At 42.9% G+C, this 22815-nt stretch overlaps 1 protein-coding gene across 1 annotated transcript in view; it reads right to left on the minus strand.

Moving 5' to 3' along the window:
* TEX10 (testis expressed 10) overlaps positions 1–22318 on the minus strand; it is a 116034-nt gene extending 93716 nt beyond the window's left edge. Inside the window, exons 1-4 of the mRNA XM_024193603.3 lie at positions 22251–22318; positions 15610–15798; positions 12877–13586; positions 4843–5089 (exon numbers count right to left, since the gene is read on the minus strand). Coding sequence (XP_024049371.2) covers positions 4843–5089; positions 12877–13586; positions 15610–15789 — 1137 coding nt within the window. The 5' untranslated portion in view covers positions 15790–15798; positions 22251–22318. The remainder of the gene's footprint in view (positions 1–4842; positions 5090–12876; positions 13587–15609; positions 15799–22250) is intronic.
* Positions 22319–22815: the final 497 nt, after the last annotated feature.

Consider the following 22815-nt stretch of genomic DNA (forward strand, 5'->3'; position numbering starts at 1 on the left):
CCGCTCGGTGCCGAGATCTTCTTTGGCTATGTGTGTGCCGAGTTGGAAGGTTTCACTTTAGTATGTGAACTTCCTTTAGAGCTTGCCCACATAGGGTCTTTAGCTCGTTGGGAACTCTCGGTACCGGACGTTCCTGGTGCCTCACGGTCTGGCGCTCTCAGTTCCAGGGGAGATCTTTCAGTAGGAGATCACTTTCTTTTGGGCGACTCTCGGTGCAGGGATGTCTGTGACCGCTTTTTTGCAGGCTTTCTAGGAGCAGGCTCCTTGGCAGCCATTGTTGGTGCACAGCCCTGTCAGAGGCTTCTGATGGTCACCGTTGGCCAGGGCACCTGGACTCGGGGTCGGAGGCTGACCTGACGGATTTCTCCATCATGAGGAGCTTCAGTTGGAGATCCCTGGCTTTTCTTGTCCTGGCTGTCAGTTTTCTGCAATGCAGGCACTTTTGAGTAATGTGAGTCTGTAAGTCAGGCAGCGTTTAAAACCAGGTGAGCCTGGCATGCCTGAGAAAGTCAGTCTCTTTGGGCTGGTCTTCACTAATGGGGAGACGACGCTTGATTTAGTGGGTCTAGTGAAGACCCGCTTAATTGACCGCAGAGCGCTCTCCGATCAACCCAGGTTCTCCAGCTCCCCGAGAAGATTAAGGCAAGTCAATGGGAGAGCATCGCCCGTCGATGCAGCGCAATGAAGAAACTAGGCTAGGGTCGACCTAAGCTATGTCAACTCCAGCTATGTTATTCACGTAGCTGGAGTAGCATAATTTAGGTCAACTTACCCTGGTAATGAAGACAAGCCCACAGAGGAAAAAAAAGGGGTAAAGCCTGTTTGAGGCTAAGGCTGCCAAAGAGATAGAGGTAAAAGGGGAAAAAATATTTTTTTTGGTGCAATTAAAGAAATTACAGTGGGGCAAGAGGATAGGGAAGCTAACTACAACTAAGCTAACACTACCACTAAGAATTATCTACTATTTTTTTTTCTGAAGTAGGAGAGGGCGCTGCTGATCACTCCGACTGAAGTCAAAAGTGGCAGAGAAGGAACTGGGGGACAGTTAATTGTGCACCGCTATGCAGTGTTCCCTCTAATTTTTTATGTCCATGTGCGGAATGAAGTTTATGTGCACCAATATGGAGGTAATGTGTGACACATCACCTTCATATTAGTGCACATAACAAAATTCATGTGGTGGGGGTGGGGCCAAGGACTTCGGAGTGTGGGAGGGGGTTCAGGGCTGGGGCAGAGGATTGGGTGCAGGGGGTGAGGGCTCCAGCTAGGGGTGAAGGCTCTGGGGTGGGGCTGGGAATGAGGTGATCGGGAGGGGGCTGAGGGTTGGGGTGAGGGCTCTGGGGTGGGGCCAGGGATGAGGGGCTTGGGGGTGCAGGCTGTCCCGGAGCTGCGGCAGGGAGAGAGGACTTCCCCCAACCCTCTCGCACTGCAGCAGCTCGGGGCCAGAGGAGAGGCACCTTTCCTCAGCGGCAGCTCTGGTGGGGCTGAGCTAGGACATTTGAGTGGCTCCTCTCCCCGGCAGCTCCGGTGGGCCTGGGCCGGGCCAGGCAAGGGGCTCCTCTCCCCCAGCGGTGGCAAGTCCGGGGCAGGTCCGTGCTGGGACCAGCGGGGAGGGGCACCTCTCCCCACCGTGGCAGGTCCACGCTGGGGGAGAGGCATCTCTCCCTGCCACAGCCCTGAACCCCTGCATGGGGCTTAATAGACAGCTGCACAGCTTAGAGGGAACTTAGCCGCTATGTAGCCAGTCGGTGCGGCGCGAGATGGCTACAGCGCATGCACAGCCCAACCGGGCACTGCTACCACAAATCTCCGATTACAAGCGCAGGGCAACAAGACACTTAAAGTGGAGCACCCACAGGGATACTCCTCGAAGAAAAAATGTTATTTGCCCTAGTCTCATTTCAGCCAAAATTTTCAAAAAAACATTCAGCTTGAGAGACATCCTGCATAGAAAATTAAAGGCCAAACAGTTACAGTTTTGCAACCTTATAAGCAACTGAAAACAGAGTCTTAACAGTAAGTAACAAGCAACCTTAACAACAGATGATGCCACCAGCCCCACTTATAATTTATCTCGTTTTAACTTCCAGCAATTAGTTCTTGTTATTCCTTTCCCCACCATAATAAGGAGCCCATTATTGGTATTTTCTGCCCATGAAGGTGTTTATACACTATTCAAACCATCTCCTCAATCTTCTTTTTGATAAACTAGATAGAGCTCCTTTAATTTCACTGGAAGGCATTTTTCCCCGCCCTGCCGGGAATCATTTTTGTGGTTCTTCTCTGCACCGTCACTATTTCTCCAAAGCACCACTATTTACATGCAAAGTTTCAGCTTCCAAAATTCAGTCATTTGCATGGGTTCAATATGTAAAGAAAAAAGGGCATTTCTCATTCTGACTCCATGAGTTAAAAGGATTAAAAAAATACAAAATGTAATATCCTCAAGTTCTGAAATGTTTCTGCCCCAAAGGTAAGTTTTCAAGGAAGTTTTGAACACTTGAAAATAGGGGGGGACATAACATCAACAGTTTCATCTATCTAGTTTTTTATACAATGCCAATACCATGGTATTGGAGTGACCACTGCAACCATAAGAAAACTAGTATAATTGAGTTCCTGAAAGAGAAATGCAGCACAGCTCTTTTATTGTTAGATCCTTCACATATTAACTAAGATGCAGTATTAGTTATGAAAATCAATCCCATGAATAACAGGAGTACTTGTGGCACCTTAGAGACTAACAAATTTATTAGAGCATAAGCTTTCGTGGGCTACAACCCACTTCTTCGGATGCATCCGAAGTACACAAGTACTCCTGTTCTTCTTGCGGATACAGACTAACACGGCTGCTACTCTGAATCCCATGAATGTTGTTGTGTCAATTCAACCCTGTGTAATTTAAAACAAACTAACCCCTGAAAGCAGTCTTATAATGCAAATTTGTAACAAGGGTGCCAACTGTGATTTAAGATAATAGTTTTATCTTCAGCTTCCTTCATACTGTGGAAAATCTCACAATGTAACATAATAAAACATTAAGTATTGAGACAGATATGGGAATTTCCTGCAATATTCTGGTCAAACCTTACTGAATTAAGTTTAATGATCTTAGGAGTTCATTGTATTCAAAATACAAATGAATATGTATTATTGTGGGATTGTATGTAACATCTCTAAAGAAGAGACATGGCTAATGTAAACCCTGAGAAGTGTTATGAGCTTCAAAGATCTCTTTAAAATAACATGCTAGACAAAGTTAAGTGGGATTCCTATGAAATACTTGGGAGGAGGTAAGTTTTCTCCTCTGGACCTAACCTTTCAAAGCTGCACCCTGAGGAGAAACTCATTGTCTGGTGATCACTTTCTACAGGAGGACAAGATCAGAGGCCAAAACTGGATAAGACAGTGACACACAGATTCATGGGTGTGCTTGTTCTGAGCTCACTACAAGTTTGAACTTTTAACCACAAGAAAAAACCTTGATGGGATTTGAAGGACTGGTCACCAGCCACTGCTGGAGTTGAGGTGCAGATGCTTTTATTGTTTTCAGTATGTTTTCTCTATGTTTTTTCTTAAGAAAAACACTTACTTGATTAGAAAGAGCTGTGTGGTAAATTATCACTGCGGCATTTACATCATTTATAGCCTCTAAGGAGAAAAGCAGAGCAGGCCTGCTTAGTCAGTCTGACTTTGTTGGGGAAGTCAGTGTAGGCAAGGAACTGTGAAGCCTGGAAATACCTAGGTCAGGAATGGGAGAGGCATGTGTCTCTGCCCAAGAGATGACAGCTGGGGAGCCAGTAACCTGAGAGTAGGTGCCCTTGCTGGACCATAGATGGGAAATACAGGTGCAGATGCCCTGAACTATGACATGTACAGAAGAGGGTAAAATATACACATACATACTACACACACACTTTTTACAGCATTGTTACTCATCTTGTGCATCTCTAGAAGTCCATGGTTTCAACAAGAGCAACTCCAACTCCATTTGATCTCAGGAGCAAAATAGCTGATCAAAGACACACACCTACCCATGCTGCCTGGAACATACAGCAGCACAGAGTGTGCTCAGCAAATCAATCTGCACTCTCTTACAGAGATGTTAGGAAAAGAATTGCCAAGATATCCCTTCCCATCCCTCCCAGCAGCCAAAAGGGGAAGAGAGAATGGGAACAGTGACATCCCTATACCATGCTGCAGAATCTAGAAGTGTGTAGCAGAAGTAAAAAAGGAGTTATTTTGGTGAACAGGCACAGAGGCGCAAATAAGGAAGGCAAGACATTTCAACATTGCTTTGCAATATTTTTGTTGTAGTTTTGATTGTCTTCATACGCACAGTCATGACATCACTATGCAAATACTGGAAAGCAACATAAGGACCTCACACCATAATTATTCTGTGGCTCTCTGAGACCTTGTTTTCTATAATGAAGTCTCTCCAGCTCAGAAAAATGATTCACTATCCTATAGAGTGGTCTGCGGAATGAAAAGTTGGAGAATCAAAGATGCTCTCACAGAACCACAAACCTTCCCAACAATCCAATCTTCCACTGCTTAGATCTCAAAACTTTGTGTCCTGCAGAGTGCCAGGAAGGACTCTGTAAATCAATGGTGGTCGAAAGACCTCAGTTTGATAGCTACTTTTCTAGATTAAAGGATCTGAGAAAGTTCAAACTCATACTTCCATAAGATCACGTTTAAAACTTGGGACTAAATTTTTATTTCCATTATTTTAAAAACTATTTTCCTCACTTATATCATGAAGAGTCACCAATTTATAGGCAGAGCAAATTTAACTTATGTGCTTAAACTGTAGATCACATTACTCCTTTCTCTTACCATTTTGTGTGTTTCATCATGTTGCTTTGTGAGTTTCCACAGCAAATATATGATACTAAGCACTTGCTGCATTAGCTGTTGAGATTCAGGTTCCAAAAGATTTCCAAGAATGGGAGCAGCAAGTTGTGCAGGAGACGCTTCAATCCAGCACTCAATCAATAATGGAATTATTATCTCAATAAATCCTTTTAAATTTTCAGCAGAAGACAGGCCTTTTTCCACACTGTCTGTCATGCTTACCAGGGACCTAAACCACAGAAGCAAAAAATCAGAGATAAAGAGCATTACATTAAAAAGAGAAGGGGAGCACCTTCATTGCACTGTATTTGCACAATATGATTTCAGAACCCCTTTATGCTTCAGCCAGTTTTACATGCTTTGTTCTTGTAGAGAGTAATAATTGGCAGTTGACCACTACAGATCAATGTGAAAATAAAATTATTAGAATAAAACGATCAAGAAAGTGAAATGGTATAATTTTAGCATAACAGATTCAAAAAGAAAAACTGTCCCACATATTTTCTTTCTCTCCTAGGTGAGCCAGAAAATCCAAGGGCATTTTCCCTTAATACCCTCTGTCTGTACTCTAAAAGATCTATATGCATTACAAAGGGGGCCAGATTCTCCCCTCAGACACATTCATGCAATTTTTGTGGAATTCAGTGGGAGTTATGCGCCCATAAACAAGAGCCAGTAAATATTTTAAAATTACAAAGCTCCTAAAACAGAGCAATCTCAGAAGAACCAGGACAGTAAAATATTTTCAAAAGAGTTCATGGGTTAACAAAAACACATTACAGGCAACATGTTTTATCTGCCCCCTGAAAGAGTCCTCTCTGGAGGGCAATAATGCCCTCAGCCTATGATTTTGGACACTGTATCCTATGATCAGTCTGGTTTTCAACCCACTTGACAAGCAATACCCATTATAAATCTGAACTTGTGTACATTAATTAGACTTGATACACAGTGGGCTCACTTCATTCCAGCTGCAGTGATAGTCCCTATAGTTACAATTGGGAATAACACTATAATTGGTCATCCCTCTAGAATCTCAATAAACTTTAAAGTGCACCCAATACAGATAAATAACTTATGACAGTTTGAAAAAAAATACTTGCCCTGGCCACGTTTGTAATTTCAAAACTCTATAATTAGCCAAACTCTGCAGAGAAGGCTTGCCTGTAGTACAACCCACAGCATATACTAAACAGGAACAGCAGATTGAAATCTTTTAAAGTTATGCTCCAAAATAACTGTGTATTACCATGCACGATCCCTTGGGAGGAGAGGGGGCAGTGAGACACATAAAGGGAAAAAGAGAAGGGGTTAGAAATAGTGCACGCTCCCTCTCAGCAGCAAGGGCAAGGTGAGGGAAGAGAAAGAACAGTGAAAAATACCCACGCAAGGAGGAAGACAGAGAAAGAAGCCAAGAAAGAGGAAATTTAGCATGTGTCAAAAACTTTAGAACTCCTGTACAGATATACAATATCCAATGGGGCTTGCAATCACGTTACTGTGGCTTGTTTTTTTCCTCAACCAGCTACATAAGAGATGCAGTATTTTTCAGGGCAAAATATCCTGTGTGCATTTTTTTTTCCACCCAAGGCAGAAGAGGGAAATTATATTTTTTTAGGTTTTTCCCATTTTTTTTCCCCCGGAAGGCTGAAGGGAATCTCCCACCCAGACTTTCAAGTGCCACTTCCCACAGCGCTTAGATTCACAGGAGTAAAATTAACAACCCACGTCAGTTTCCTTTTATTTCTAAGGAACATTATTTGCAGAAGCATTAGAGGCACCACCAAAGGATCTTTCTTTGCAACTAGGAAACTCAGAGTGAACCACTGCAGCGATAGTGATTACATGAAAAAGCTGGTTACATCACTTTTATTTGCACAATTTAATCATGTCTACAGAACATTGCTTAAAACACTGCATTTGTTTCGTAAGGTATTTGAAACTACAAAAGCACCTATCTACCATTCCCAGAACACTTCCAAAATGGTTGTGGGAGCTTAAAGAACTTAGTATAACGGGGTCCACATAAGAACATAGTTAGAATACGTGAATCTTGTGTAAGCATCTCATAGCTAGTCTACACCAGAAATGTACATTGGCACAGCTTTGTCTCTCAGGGATGTGAATAATCCCCCCCCCGAGAGATGTAGCTATACCGACCTAACCCCTGGTGTTGACAGCACTAGGATCTTCCCTTGACCTAGCTATCACCTGTCAGGGAGGTGGATTAACTTCAGCAACAGGAGAACCCTTCCCGTCACTGTAGTGAGCGTCTACACTGAAGCACTGCAGCTGTAGCAGTTTAAGAGTAGACATATCTTCCGTATTCCTCTTATCACCACTGACGGCATGAACTTCTCCTTAGAGGAGTTGTCCCAGTTTACAACATTAGAATAAATGTCCTATGTTTGACTGCTATGGAAAGGTCACACTGAGGAGGAGGGTCAAACAGTGGTGGGTGGAATTCATTATTATTCCACTTTTAGATTACAGACCTTTAGATTACAATCAATGAGCAAAGTATGTAGGACAGTACCTAGCACACCAAGAGGAACTCCAACAGAAGTCCCAGGGCAAGCAACCTCACATTAAGGTCTGTCTAGTTTCTGACCCGAGCCTTATCCAAACAGTAGGATAAGGTTGTGGTATGGACACTGTGCAGTGATGAAATTACATTGTGCTGGGATACTGGAATGACAATAATTGGCTGGAATACTTACTTCTCAGTGAGAAATAACACTTTACAATCTCTCTGCAAAGCCTAGCCTGCAGTAGTCAGTTGAATTTTACTCATATTATGGAGACAAATTGCTTTAATTACCACAGCACCAAGCTGAATGGTAGATCAATGTGCCCTTGAAAAACCTGAAAGCAAGCTCCTCAAGGTTCCCACTAAACTGTAATGACAACACTGACTGAATACATCCACTTGTTTCAGTAGCCTGAGTTTTCACATTTGTGAAAGCAAGATGGACTGAACTGTGAAAGCACAAGGAGATACTGTACTCAGCTGCTGAAACTCTTGGGCAGGGGTCCAGCATAACTGCCATTTAAAGAAAAACTAGTACGATCCAGAATATGCTCAACCAATATGTGCAACTTCAGTGGCAAAAGAGGAGTAAACAGACCTCCACTGCCAACAAAAGCTACAGTGCGCAAAGGTTAGGATAGTCTGTAAAGTTGACGTTTGACTACTGCAGCATACTTTGCTATACAGGAATATGGGAGCTATGAGTGTTTCATGTCAGTGAAATTGTTAACCACTTTGCTAATGTATAGTGCTTACAATGTATTTTAATTCTAAGGTAGCCTGGAAAAACTGCTACTGTAACAATTCAGCTTGTTTACCTTGTACAAGGTAGTTATTATATGACACTTGGATGCAAAGGGACTGGGTGGTAAAAGCGCTATTTACCAAGCATTTTTGTACTATGTAACTATTAGGCATTCAAATAATTTCTAATAAAATGTAGACTGTTTAATCAATAAATAAGACAGATTCTAATAAAACAAAAAATTAAGATGGAGCTCAAGGAAAAAAGATTCCATAGATGCGCATAATACTGATCTGTGGCATCAGAGCAGTAAGAGGACGATGAAAGTCTAGCAGAGGGAGGGTAAAGGGAGTCTAGTGGAGACAGGGCAAGAGGAGGGCCATTTGCAAATTGTAAATGGCAAAAGGGAAGAGTCACTTGAAGTGTATAAAGCTCTTTGAAACCAACATCAGGCTGATATGTATGCCTCTCTCCTTGAGGAGTATTGCCAATGGCAGTACAGAAGCCCTAATGATTTGGCAAATGAGTTGGGTTTAGCTTTCCATCTTCATCCACCTGATGTACATCTAATGCTCCATTTATTCTCTTGCCTGGTCCTTCTCAGTTTCTGAGTCTTCTCCTGCAATCTAGTCTCCTTCAACTTCCTCTGCAGCTTCATTCTCTCCTCCTCCTGAATCAGCTGCAGCTTATTTTTCCTCTTTAGCTCCAACTGTAGTTCAAAGAAGATCCCATCCCTCGACATTGCCTTGTTCAAGATGTCAGGGGATTTCATTTCTTTGTTCTTGATCCCCTAAAAAATGAATTTGGTGGGACAAAGTGGCATCTTAGCGTCCAGAAGGCAGGAGATATTCCAATCAATTCCTCATCCAGTGCAACTACTACTTCATAAGTATCAGTAGAACCCAGTGAAGAATCAGAAAAAGGCAAATTTGAACATTAAATTATGGCTTTGAACTGTTCAAATGTTCTAATTTTGGAATGAAGCTAAACAGTATGCAGATAGGGCTTCGCAGAGCCCACCTGCGATATTAATACTCGGTAATCACTAAGACAAGGTATGCATTACATTTTTTTTTTTTTTTTTTTAAAGGTAAAAAAGCTTAATTCTTGCCTGGAGCACTTGGGAGGAAGAGACAGGGAACAAACATGGGCCTATTATAAGTTATTTTAAAAGCTAATACTTCAGTTATGGGGTATGTACGGTACTCAGTTTGGAGGCTTGTGAGGTTTTGTTTTGTTTAAATAAAAATAGCAAACTGTACCAGACACAGCAGCAATTAATATCCCCTCCCCACCACCCCGCGTGCAAGTTATTGTTTTTTAGCCCAGAAAAAGGACTATTTTGATAAGAAAGCTGGTCAGAAAGCTAGAAGTGTAGTCACCTGAGAGATTTCGCCATCTCCTGCTGTCAGAGCAGCAAAAGATTAAAATACATGATAAATGTATTTGCACTATCAGCATCGATTCCTCTCATGGGTAATAAATGTATTATATCAATGAATCACATCTTGGACCACTGACCTTCCCTGTAAGATTTAATGCAATAAAAAGATGTAGCTTTCTGGAGGACATTAATATTGTTTGTGTGTTAAACATTTACGTTTGCCATTTTAGGGCTGTCCATGAAGTGTAGGAGCCACTGGAATCCCAGGCATTTCTCTTCCCTCCCATTAGAAGTCACTTCTTTCCTGGCAGCAACAATAGTAGCAGAGGCTGAGGTTTTGACTACACTAAAGGGAAAAGTCTATCTAAGCTACACAATTTGAGTTACGTGAATAGCATAAATCAAATCGATGTAGCTTAGATCTACTTACCGCGGGGTCCACACTACGTGACATCGACGGGAAACGTTCTCCCGTCAACTCCCCTTACTCTTCTCGATCAGGTGGAGTACAGGAGTCAACGGGAGAGCGATCGGCGGTCGATTTAGCAGGTCTACTGAAGACCCGCTAAATCGACCACTGATGCATCAATCGCCGCAGCATAGATCCTCCAGTAAGTGTAGACAAGCCCTGAGAACTGATTGCAGAGCTAAAGGAGATGGAATTGGGGATGAAGGGATTAAGAGCCTCCAGGTTAATGTGATATTTTGGGCAGGAAAAAGTGGTCAGGGAGAAGGGCTCTATGCTGTAGTCCTGGGGTTCTCAAACTTTTTCTTTCTGAGGATCCCCTCTCCAAAAAAAATGCTATAAAAACTCACCGGCCCACCTGTGCCACAACTGTTTTTCTGCATATAAAAGCCAGGGCCAGCATTATGGGTTAAGCAAGCAGGGCAATTGCCTGGGGCCCCACACCACAGGAGGTCCCACGAAACTAAGTTGCTCAGGTTTTGGCTTCAGCCCCAGGTGGTAGGGCCCCAGGCTTCAGCCTTGCATGGTGGGGCTTTTGCTTTCTGCCCTGGGCCCCAGTGAGTGTAACACTGGCCCTGCTTGGAGGACCCCCAGAAACCTACTCACTGCCCCTTGGGGGCCCTGGACCCTTGGTTGAGAACTACTATCTAGTCATCTATTTTCGATCTCCAGCAACCAGACTACTTCTACCCTTAAGAGTGCAAGTTACCACTAGTAACAATCATGGCTGTAGCCAATAAGACAAGATGGACTGGTCCTATTTATCTCACTCCCCAGGACCCCCCAATCCCCCAGTGCACGTAGTAAAAACAACCACCAAATGTGATCAAATGAAATACATATCAATACCTTTTGAGGAGGGCCCTTCTTTTCCCAATAACTTGACTTTGTTGCCATCACCTTCCTTTGCCAGCCATCCTTTAGATTCTGGTAACATCTCCTCTTGGTAATCTGCTGGCTCTTCCTCATGCTCGCTCAAATCAGCCTCTTGGCAAGTAGCTATAACCATAAGCGGCTCTCTGGACCCCTTATTGAAATCCAGCTCCTCACAGAAAGGGCAGCTAGTTCAGCTGGCACCACATGTTCAGATATCTTCTCAGTCTTTGTTATGATGCATCTTCAGCTCTCACACTGCAAGGACGGCATTCAGTGCACAATTTGGCAAGCCTCTGACACATCTTGGTATAAACCTGCTAGTTCTGACTCCGTGTGAATGGACTTGCACTCTATTTTCCAAGCAGGGCCTTTTCATTGGCTCAGCCCAGCTTACAGCTCAATCAAAGTTTTCACTGGAGCAGATTTTATTGGAAACCAAGAAGATTGCTGAACTCTTACTTGCTATCTCACAGAAGTGGATACTGGCAATCAACTGCACACTATTGTTAACTTCATAGAATGCCCAGTATTCATTGCAAATAAGGTGCTTCCTGTTGATTTGCCCCATGGCAGGGAGCACAGAACAGTCAGTGACAGGTAAAACGTGGCAATGGAGATGGGAAGACCGGCTAGTAGCTGTGCCTTTGAATTTGCATTGGGGGAAGACACATTATATGCTCCTGTAGTTCAGTCAGATAGACAGTAGATAGAGCACTGGACTGAAACTCAGGAAACCTGGGTTCTATTCACAACTCTGTCACTGGCCTGTTACGCGACTTTGGGAAAGTTACTTCAGCTCTGTGCTTTAGTTTCCCCCCTCCATAAGATGGGGATAATGCTACTTGCCTCCTTTGTAAATTGCTTTGAGATCTATGGATGAAAGGTGCTACCGAAGAGGTAAGTAGTATTACTGTTCTCAGGAAGTTCGTTCTATGAATGCTACAACGAGAATAAAAAATGCCTAGGATGACATTTGTGTGTAGATGCAAATTGTCTTACAGGCATTGCAAGAACAAAGTGGGGCAAGGCTTTTTGTCTAGTGTAGGGAGGGTCACTAGGGAAGAGGATTAGAAAGATACAAGTCGGTTTTTTTCATAAATGTAAAATTAAGTCCATTTCTCAGTATCTATTCTGTTAACCATTTCTATTTCTTGTTAGTAAGCATCCATGAAATCATATTTCAAGAAGTCACATTTTATCTATAAGTGAACCAATCTAGAAAATTGGTAATTTGATAAAAAGCATTTGCGCACTGACAATTCTGTGTGTGACCTCAAAGTAAGTGACCTGTGTGTTTATACCAAATAGTTATATAGTTGTACACCTCAGACAGCCAGAAAGTATTTATAAAATGGATAGTATGAAAGATGTTATGTTCAGCCAAAGAAAATATAGGTTGGAGAAAAGAGTACAATGTATTTTTCAGGGGAAGAGATCAAAGTTACAGCAAGACCGATTAACTTTTTGAGCCTTCAAAATTCCTCAGTTAAAAAAAGTGCTGATCACATGGCCTGAAGTTAATGTTTCTACATCACATTAGAATATGCACATCAATAAAGTATGAGATGCTCTCTGTGCCAGTACACTTAACTTCTACTAAAAAGGGATTTGCCTTCGCACTCTCCATTTATATGCATAAAAAATAATGCTGTGGTGTTCCATCTGCATGGAAGATGTACTGGAAGGATGGCCTGTACTGAAAATTTGTAACAAGTGGTATAAATGACCATTTTATTTGTAGTTAACGAAAAATACCACAGAGAGTCATAATGAACATAGAGCATGGTTATCAATGGCTCAATATTTCTATATTTTCATATTCCATAACATGATCACATTGTTGTGGTAAAATAACCCATCTCACTGAATGATCTAATATAAATCTCGCTAGAGTCCTAAGACAAAAATGAACACCTGTGGCTCAGTAGCAACGACATACAACAGTCTCATATTAGCTTAGTTGTAAATATAGAATTGACTCAATGAAACTCTCAGACAAGTAACATTTTTCTCACCTTAGTCTGAATGCTGAATTGATCCTTGGTTGTGACCCACCATTTTCATATAGCTGGATGTGCTGCTGATTATTGGCATGCTCCTTCCAGCTTATACATACTGAGTTCCTCATGAACTGGGAGTTCTCCTTTTGCTCCTGGATTCCTTCATCATCTTCTGATCCACTGGAACCATCTACCACCGCTTGGAGAAACTTCTTGAATCTGATCAGTACATTCAGCCTCCATTGCTGTGAAGTTACTCTGCGGTTAGGGTTAACAGACAGCATCCAGGATATTTTCTCTCTACTTTTCAGGTTTTTTGACAACTGCTGGTGAGAAATAAGCTCTACAAAATTCTTCAGCAATATACTACAGCGATTAGTAAGGAGGACTGGGTACTCCTCCAACAAGATGTCCAAGACCTTCAAAGAATCCTCCTGAATTCCTTCACTGATGTGAGTCATGGCACTGGAGAGGTGGGCACTTACCAAAGGAAAAAATGGAGCAATCTGCTCAGCTCGGATTTTTGGAGCCAAGAATTGAAGGAGCCGGATTGCCGCTACTCTGACACCAGAGTCCTTGTCTGTAAATACAGCCGCCACCTCACTTAGTATATTTGAAAGGTGTGCATCAATTATAAACGGATACTGGGACAGCAGTTCTTTGAGCCCAAGAAGAGCACTTTGCTTAACTCCGGCACTATAGTGATGCATCTGTGAAAGCAGATCCTGCAAGAAGAGAGATACACACTTACTAGTTAGTTCTTCAAAAACTTTAAACTGACCCATTTTCTAGTATTAATCTGTTCTTAAAAGGCTTAATAGGTATAGAAACTGTTTTAATGGACTGTATCAAGAGCTTAATAATTTCAGATCCAAAAATGCTTTCTTTTAGAGCATAACAGCAAACAAGTCACCTACCCTCCTATTTAATGGTTTGCTATCTAGGTACTTACATGACCTTCATAATCATAACATCTGAGTGCCTCCTGAACTAATAATAGCAAGCAAGATTCTCTCATACCCACTTGCAAGAGTAGAGCTGGAGTATGCCAATTATGACTGCACAGCTGCTTTTAAGGTACCCCTAGCAGACTTACTTCCTTGAAGGTGGCCCCTCATCTCCTCCAGTGGGAGGGCTAGAGTTAAGGAAAGGAAGATGGTGTGACAGCTCTATTGCAGAAAATTGCTGTACTTTGGAGAACTTACTGAATTAAATTTAAGTATCTTTGGGATCCAATATATTAAATGAATCATTTATGAATTATTGTGGCCTGAATTGTATGCAACCTCTAGAAGAGGGAAAGGTGACAGATGTGAGAGCTGGACTGTATTGGTTAAAAGGACTATATTGAATAATGTGTCAGACAAGAATGGACTTTTGGAACAAAAAGTGTTAACTGGTTTTCCTGGGGATTATCTAAGGGGAGGTCAATTCCCTGAGGACTATTTAAGGCAGTGGTGAGCAACCTGCAGCCTATCAGGGTAATCCACTAGCAGGCTGCAACACAGTTTGTTTATACTGACTGTCCGCAGGCACGGCTGCCCACACTCCCATTGGCCAAGAACGGTGAACTGCGGCCACTGGGAGCTGCGGGCGGCCGTGCCTGTCAACTGTCAATGTAAACAAAGTGTCTCGCAGCTCGCCAGTGGATTACCCTGACGAGCCACATGCGGCCCGCAGGTTGCCCACCACTGATCTAAGGGGAGGTCAATGCGAATACATTTTTGCACCATCACTCCCTACCTCCTGTTATGCAAAAAAAAAAAAAAACAGCCTTATGAAGTTATGCCCTGAAGAGTGGCCATTGTCTGCTGATCACCTGTTACATGAGATCAAGATAATAGGCCTAAGCTTTATAAAGGAAGACTGACTACTCATAATAGTTCTGGTCCTGAATCTGAGACAGTTATGAACTTGTAACCCTGGGGAAAATCCAGTTGTGTGTTTCGAAGGACTGACACCTACCAGTACCCCAGGTTGGAGTTGGGGTCACCTCTGGTAAGCTTTTTAGCACATGTGTAGGTTCTTTTATTGTTTTTAATGCTTTCTCTGTAATGCTTTAATGTTAAGAGCAAGTGTACTTGCTTAGAAAGAGCTGTGTGGTACCCTGTACTGCTGGGAATTACAGCTGTTTATAGCCTTTGGAGAGAAAGCAATGTGCAGAGTCTGGCCTGCTTAGGTGGTCTGACTTATTAGGGATATCACAGTGTAGGTGGGAAACATTGCAGCCTGGAAAAACCCTTGTTGAGAGAGAGACAGATCCCTACCCAAGAAAGATGACCTCTGAAGAGCCAGGAGCCAAAAGCAGATGCCTCTGATAGATCATGGAGGTGCAGTTCCTTTCAGGTTGCAACAGATGGACTTAGAAAGTAGCAAGCAGATGAAAAATGAAGAAAATAAAATTTTCAGAAACAGGAACCTAAAGTTAAATATGGAGTCTATTTTTGAAAACTTTTGCCTCTGGACAAACTAATGACGTAACACCAAGATTTAAAAAAAAAACAGGTGCCTTGAGTTAAAGCTTCCCAAACAATATTTAACTTCCGGCTCCTATTTTTGAAATCTCTGCCTTAGATTATTAGTTCATCCAAAGTCACAAGCCACTAACTGAACTGCACAAGTATTCATAGTCCAGCATTTGGTCACGGTCAGTGGGACAGTGCTCAAACACAACTTTTTTTAAAAAACATAATAAACTGTCCAATGAGCTATATTACAGTCACAGCTGAAACGTTTACCTTACCATACCTTTATGTTAAGTTTTCTATTGTTTGTGGGAAGTATTCCATCCTCTTTAAGCTGTTCAGGAAGATGTATGGCCTTTGTTTTGAAGTTTGTATCAGTTGCATTTTCTAGTCTAGGCTTCTTTTTTCCAACTTTTAGCTTCACCTTTTGAAAATCCTCTTGGTGTTTCCTCTTTTTAGTCATTTTGAAGCTCTGTAGAGAGATGTTCAAAATGTTAATTAAACACCAGGCAATCAAATAACCTAAGGTAAAACAATGTCTATTCTTCTCAAGAACTGGCTTCTGGACTAGTTTATTGCTCCTTAAAGTATGGCTCAGATCTGAAAAAGACTTACAAAAAAGGGCACCTTCTTAAGCAATATAACTGCTCCCTACCTGCATTCAGAGTGATATCTGCTTTACTTTACCAACAAACAGCACATTTTTTACTACTTTTTACTCATGTTAGCACTGCAGAGCCAACACAGCTCCGAGAGCAGGGTTCTATTCCATTTGTGCATCAGTCAGAAAATCCCAACCAGTTGCATATCTAACACAAATAACCCAATCAGATCGCACAAGTTTAATTGAGGCCCTAATCTGATTTACAAAACTTTCATTACTGATGCAATGAGTGAAAAGGAAAGAAACTGGCTGCTTGACTTTCAGACCACAGGTTGAGTTTGCAGCAATGGTAATTAGGAAAAAATAAATAAAAATAAACGTTAAAAGACTGAAAATCAAGTCATATTGGCTTTCCTCTAGGAAATTGTATAAACATTTTTGCACCATTGCTACCAACAGCAGAAGTTGTAGTGATAGACAGGGTGTAGGCAATGTGGTGGTAAAAATCCTGTCTGTACCCTGTCTATGTTACAGTTTGTACTGTCACTAGCAGCCATGCAGATGTACCAGCACAGAAAAATGCTCATAAATTTTCCTAACATAGGTACACAATGAGAAAAAATGAAACCCCAGGATGCCATCTGGTATAGTGTATTAAAGTTGTTTCTAAGATTTCTGATTGTATGAAACACTGATTTCTAGTTGTAATGGGTCCTGATAGTGGCAGTTAAAATGTCAGGATTGAAGCAGAAAAATAAAAAGCAAGATGTCATTATATGATTTTAAGAGCCAATAACTCTCAGCCTTCCTGGGATAAAATAATGATTTATACCATTCGAAATCTGAGTGCCTCCAAAATTCAGTGGTACGTAGTACTCATGTCTAATGCTGGCGGTTCAAAGAGTTCATAAAACTTACACTGGATTGTTAGTTTAGCACAGTTTTTTTGCACTAGTCCAAGACTAACTTTAGCAATAATTATATTATAGCAAATCCCAGACTTCATACCAGTATAATATTCAGTTTCTGAAATAAAAATATATAAATATCAGGGTTCATTAAGTGGTTAGATAAAAATAACTGGACCTTGCCAAAAAAGTATTCAAATGTTTAGTGAATCCCTCAACTTCTAAAAAGGCTCAATAGCTTTCAAAAAAATCAAATATTTTAGTAAAGATTTTCTACTAATCTAACATTCAGTTCGAGATATTAACCTACAATCTAGAAATTCAGAATTATTTTTTCTTTATTTTTTAAGTTTTGTTTTTAAGATTATAAAATCAGAAAATGCATAACGCTGTAGTTAAATGTACAGAATTAGTACTGTATTTGACAACCACTACCTTAAGAACCTGAGAAATCATTACTATAAATGTTGTGGTATCTGCCAGAACAAGCAAAATCCCAGCCACCATAAATTTTCCATATCTATATTGATATATTGACACATACAAACAAAAAATTCACCATTAAACTAACAAACCCAAAGGGATTTTTTTTTTAATTAAAGAAAGATGGGGTATTGCTGACCAAATATAGAAACTTTTAACAAAATTCATCACTTGTAACTCTGTTTACGGAAGACATATCTCCAAAAGAGAAAGTAAAGTCTGCAACTTTATGTTTTATATGTATACTGTCAGGGAAATCTTTCTTAAACCCCTTGCCTGTGTTAATAATAGCACATCCACACAGAATTAAAAATAAAAATTTTAAATCCAATTCACTTAACTGTCCAAAAGAAGTGAAATCTGTCAACACTAGACTTAGAAGCTACATTTTTGTTTGTAACTTTCAATTCTCATGTACTAGCTCAATGCTGTATATGGGTTCACAGTAATATATGAGAATATTGAAATACAAATCCTCTTTTCAATAAAAAATAATCTATTCATGTTAAAGGGCTTTACAAAACTTACATTTTGGTCCCAAACTAAACAGGCAGCATCTTTACCCATATTGCTTCTAAGATCTTACAAGCTTTTGATTTTCAGCTCATCTTTACCTGCCTCTGGGCATGCATAAATGCATTCCAATATAATTTCCATTATACAATCACAAACCATACAGCAGTAACTGGTTGCAACTGCTGTTATGGTGCAAATTTCTCTCTCATTGGAACAGCTTGTTTTGACTCACCAACAATTTTTTTTTTTAAAACATCCTTTGGGATAAAATATATTATGCTTGTTCTCCATCCTAGAGGAGATTAAGTTTGAGGAAAATCCATTAAGTTACTTCTGAAGGAGAGTGGAGGATGGGTATAAAATATATTCTTTGCACTGAAGAAAAATGCGAACTATCTTCCCTCACACCCACAAAAAAATATAACTCAGAAACAGATTAACTTTGAAACTGTGAACTTGACAGTTTTCAATGAATACGTGCTCTATTAAATGACAAAAAATTGCTCCAAAGTAAAATTACAGTAGAACCTCAGAATTATAAACACCAGAGTTATGAACTGACCGGTCAACCACACACCTCATTTGGAACTAGAAGTATCCAATCAAGCAGCAGCAGAGACCAAAAAAAAAAAAAAAAGGAAATACAGTACAGTATTGTGTTAAATGTAAACTACTAAAAAAATAAAGGGAAAGCAGCATTTTTCTTCTGCATAGTAAGGTTTTAAAGCTGTATTAAGTCCATGTTAAGTTGTAAACTTTTGCAAGAACAACCATATCATTTTGTTCAGAGTTACAAACATTTCAGAGTTACGAACAACCTTCATTCCCAAGGTATTTGTAACTGAGACTCTACTGTATAAAAATGCAAGATTGAGCATATACAGCAAAAGAAAATGTTAAATTGTAAACTGCACAATTACAGATGATATTTAAATGAGCAATTTTTTCCAAAATGTGGAGACAACTGTTTGCCTTAGTGCTGCCTCCTAACCTGAACCCTCCTTTCAAATGGCCAGGCACCCAAACTCATTCTACTCCCCTCAACTCCTCAAATGGTTTTTGAATGTTAATCATTATATAACACTCACAATTCAGCCTTTGCATCCCTAAATAAATAATCATTTTATCATAAAGCACCTCCCCGACTGCTCCATTACAAAAGTGCCACCACTATCTAAACAATTCTCATTAACTAATAAAAAAAAAAAATAACTAACATCCCAACCTCAACAAATTTATAAACAAGGTGAGTAAACAAAACAAAAAAAACGCTACAGCAACTGTGGTAGTAACTTAAAAATACCTCTGAAAAAATAAGTTTTTACTTTTTTTTTAAGTGAGGAGAGATTAAATAAGTCAGATTTCAAGAGGGAGCAATACACTGGATTCTCCAGGACGGAAACTTCAAATGTTTGTGTGGAGAGCAGGTCCTCAAGCACATCTTGGGATCTCTCCACCCTAACTGGAGTGCAGTTCTTGTGAATACATAAGAACGGCCATACTGGGTCAGACCAAAGGTCCATCTAACCCAGTATCCTGTCTTCCGATAGTGACCAATGTCAGGTGCCCCTGAGCAAACAGAGTAATCATCAAGTGATCCATCCCCTGTTGCCCAATCTCAGCTTCTGGCAAACAGAGGCTAGGGACACCATCCCTATCCATTCTGGCTAATAGCCATTGATGGACCTAACCTCCATGAACTTATCTAGTTCTTTTTTGAACCCTGTTATTAGTCTTGGCCTTCACAACATCCTCTGGCAAGGAGTTCCACAGGTTGACTGTGAGTAGTGAAAACAACACCATGAAAGAATCCGCAATAAACTGTGTGCTCTTTGAAGTGCACACCTGTTGCTCGTGTAGTTAAAGGCATGCTCAGCTGATAGACACACAGTTTACCTGAAATGTATCTATGCCACAAGGAAGTGCATATATGTAGGGGTCATTCCCACACCTACTTTTAAAAGAAAACTAGGCAATTAAATGTATAGGAATGCAATATTAAGGTTCCAAGTTAAAAATCACAAAAGAAAAGCTTCCACAGCGTGTAACTTGGCCAATTGTGATTTTTAAATGTGCATTAAAAAGTTTTTGCATTATATAGATAAATTGAGAAAAGTGTATGCTACTGGCGTAAATGTATCCGATGAAAGTTTATCCAATGAAAAGGTGAGCTCTAGTACTCCTGCTGCAGAAGTAACAGTAAGAACTGGTCAAATCCACTTCTGCTGATGCAGTTTTCTGAGCAGTAGGACAGGAAGTGTAGAAACTTCTGTTATCAACTCAATCATTTGCAACAAGCCTAGGACAACGGATAGTCTCAGGTGCTCTACTTGGCCAAACCCTATATAGCTGATAATTGAGGCAACGTTTTAGTCACAGGTATTTTTAATAAAAGTCATGGCCCGTGACTTGTCCATGACTTTTACTATATATCCCTGACTAACACTTGGGGCGGGGGAGGGGAGCGGTTTGGGGGACACTATGGATGCGGCCCGGCAAGGTGCTGCAGGTGCTCGAGGGGGGTGTTGTGTGTTCTTGAGGGGGGATCACGGCCCAGGGGGAGCCGCAGGTGCTGGGGTGGGGAAGGTGGCAGGGCTGGGACAGGCTCCCTACCCGGCTCATTGGAAGCAGCGACCTCCAGCTCCTAGCTCCATGTGCTGCCTCAGCTCCACCCCAAGGCCCGGTTCTGCAGCTCCCATTGGCTAGGAATCATGGCCAATGAGAGTTGTGGGGGCAGTGCCTGCAGGCAGAGACAGCATGTGGAGCTAGGAGCTGAGGGAGGGGAGTGCCTGTCGCCCTTCCGGGGAGCACCCCCCAGGCAAGCACTGCCCTGCACCCCAACCCTGAGCCTCCACACACCCAAACTCCTGCTGCTGGGGAGGAGGAACGGCCTGACACTGCCCCAGCAGCAGCTCAGGTGGCTCCAGGGCCATCCACACAGGCTGCTGCAGAAGTCCCGGAGGTCACAGAAAGTCAGGGAATCCGTGACCTCTGTGACAGACACAGAGCCTTACTGATAATCAAACTAGATCTGCCACCCAGACTATGGACATTCTTTCAAACATCCAGCAGCTACCCCCTCAACTGCAACTAAGACTCCCACAGTTTATTCATCCCAGAATATTTCTATTCACCTTAAAACTGCATGAATGATCTGCAGATGCAAATTGAAAAATTAAAAATAGTTAAATAGCACACACTATGTTCAAAGCTGTATTACAGGGGAGTTAATAGCAACCCTTGTATTTAGACTGCTTAACCTTTTCCATTACAAAAGAGTGTTAGGACTTCTTTCTGAGAAACTAACACCTCCATTGTTCTAAACAGACTTTTGAAATTTGGCAGGGAGAACGCAGACAGGATAGAGAAGTGCTTTTTCTTTAGCCCATGAAATTCCATTCAAGTTTAGTTGAGTTATAAACTGAGAAAATCGCTGTGTCCCTTATGATGCTCACACTGATCAAGAAAATATTAACAATATGCCCAAATAATATCTGAACACATGCTAAAAAGCCAGGACCGCCAGAGATGGAGCAGCAGCTCACACTGCAACGGAAACTCCTGGGCGCTGCAGAGCAATTGCTGCAAAAGGAGGAGAATGAGAGCAGGACCAGACGAAATATGCAGTTCTTTATTCTTAATCCTCTTGTGTGTAGGTAAGTGTACTGAAAAAGAGAGGGTGTTTGTGCGTGTGCTGGAACGGACCACTACAGACAGCTAGTTACTGCTGAGTAGTTATTGCTGCCGCTGCGTCAGAGCTCAGAACCTGAGCACGGCTAGTCTCACTGCGAGACGGGCTTTTATGGTTATAACCTGCTGGTAGCTCCAAAGCTGAGCCCCAAGCCCGCCAGCTCCCCGGGGCGGGCAGCAGCGGTCTCTGCCCAGGGCAGCTTCCAGGATCAGCTCCTCGGGGAGCACCAGCGGGGACCCCGCAGCTCGCACCGCGTCCCCACACGCGCCGAGGCGGGCGCCCGGCAGGGGCTGCTCTTGCTCACGGGGGTGTCGCGGTCAGTGATTCCAAGCAGCCCCGGGGGCTCCCTGCCCCGCCTCGGCAGCGGGACGCGACTCCAGATTCGCGGGGGTCTGACTCCGCCCTGGCCCCGGGGCAGCGCCCCCCGGTGTCACGCCCGCCCCGCTCTTCGCGGCTCCGCCTGGGGGGGGGGGCGAGGACGGGGGAGCGGGACCCCCGGAGCGAGCGGCGGGGGCGGGGAGGGGGCCGAGCCCCAGGCTAGAGGACAAAGGGCGCTGGGGCCGTGTAACCGCCCCCGGCAGCTCGCGGCAGCAGGGGGCGGGGCTCGGGGGTGGGGGCAAATGCCCGGTGGCCCTGGAAACGACCCAGCGGGCGGGGCGGGGCGGATTCGCGTCTCCCCCCGAGTGCGGGTGGGGGGACGCGCGCGCGCGGACCTCACTCACCGACCCACGCGGCGACCGTCCGCCACCTCCCGACTCAAGCTACGGCGAGTCCGCGCCGGAAACCGCTGCCCACGTGACTAACGGGAGTGGGCGGCGGGAACTAGGACCTGCGACCATAGAGAGGAGCTGGGCGGGAAGAGCGGCCGCCCCCTTAGGTCTGGAGGCGCCGGGAGCGGGCGGAGCCGAGACCTCTGCTCCCCGCCCCGCCAAATCCCGCCGGGTGCAAAGGCAAATCCAGCCAGTCCCGCCTCCACGCAGGCCCCAAAGGAGAAAGTCCCGTCGTGTGTTTAGCAATGCGGCGGCTGCGCACGGCGCTGTCAGGCCCGGGCTCCTGGAGCCCCGCGAACGTTACCCCGAACGAAGTGAACAGCAGCCGATGGCGAGTGGCCGCATCTCTCACCTCCCGGAGTTTCGCGTCAGATGCAGGGACGCGCTGTGGAAACAATCCTCTGGCTAAAAGCGCCCGATAGAAAGACGGGCGGGCGGGCGTCAGGCACCGTGACGGCATTCGCCGATTCCATTTGCAACAGTTTGTTGATTCTGGAGAATTCTTGCAAAAAATGTA

This window comes from Terrapene carolina, unplaced genomic scaffold (genome assembly GCF_002925995.2).
Source record: "Terrapene carolina triunguis isolate 2854851 unplaced genomic scaffold, T_m_triunguis-2.0 Scaffold229, whole genome shotgun sequence".
Classification (NCBI taxonomy): Eukaryota; Metazoa; Chordata; order Testudines; family Emydidae; genus Terrapene; species Terrapene triunguis.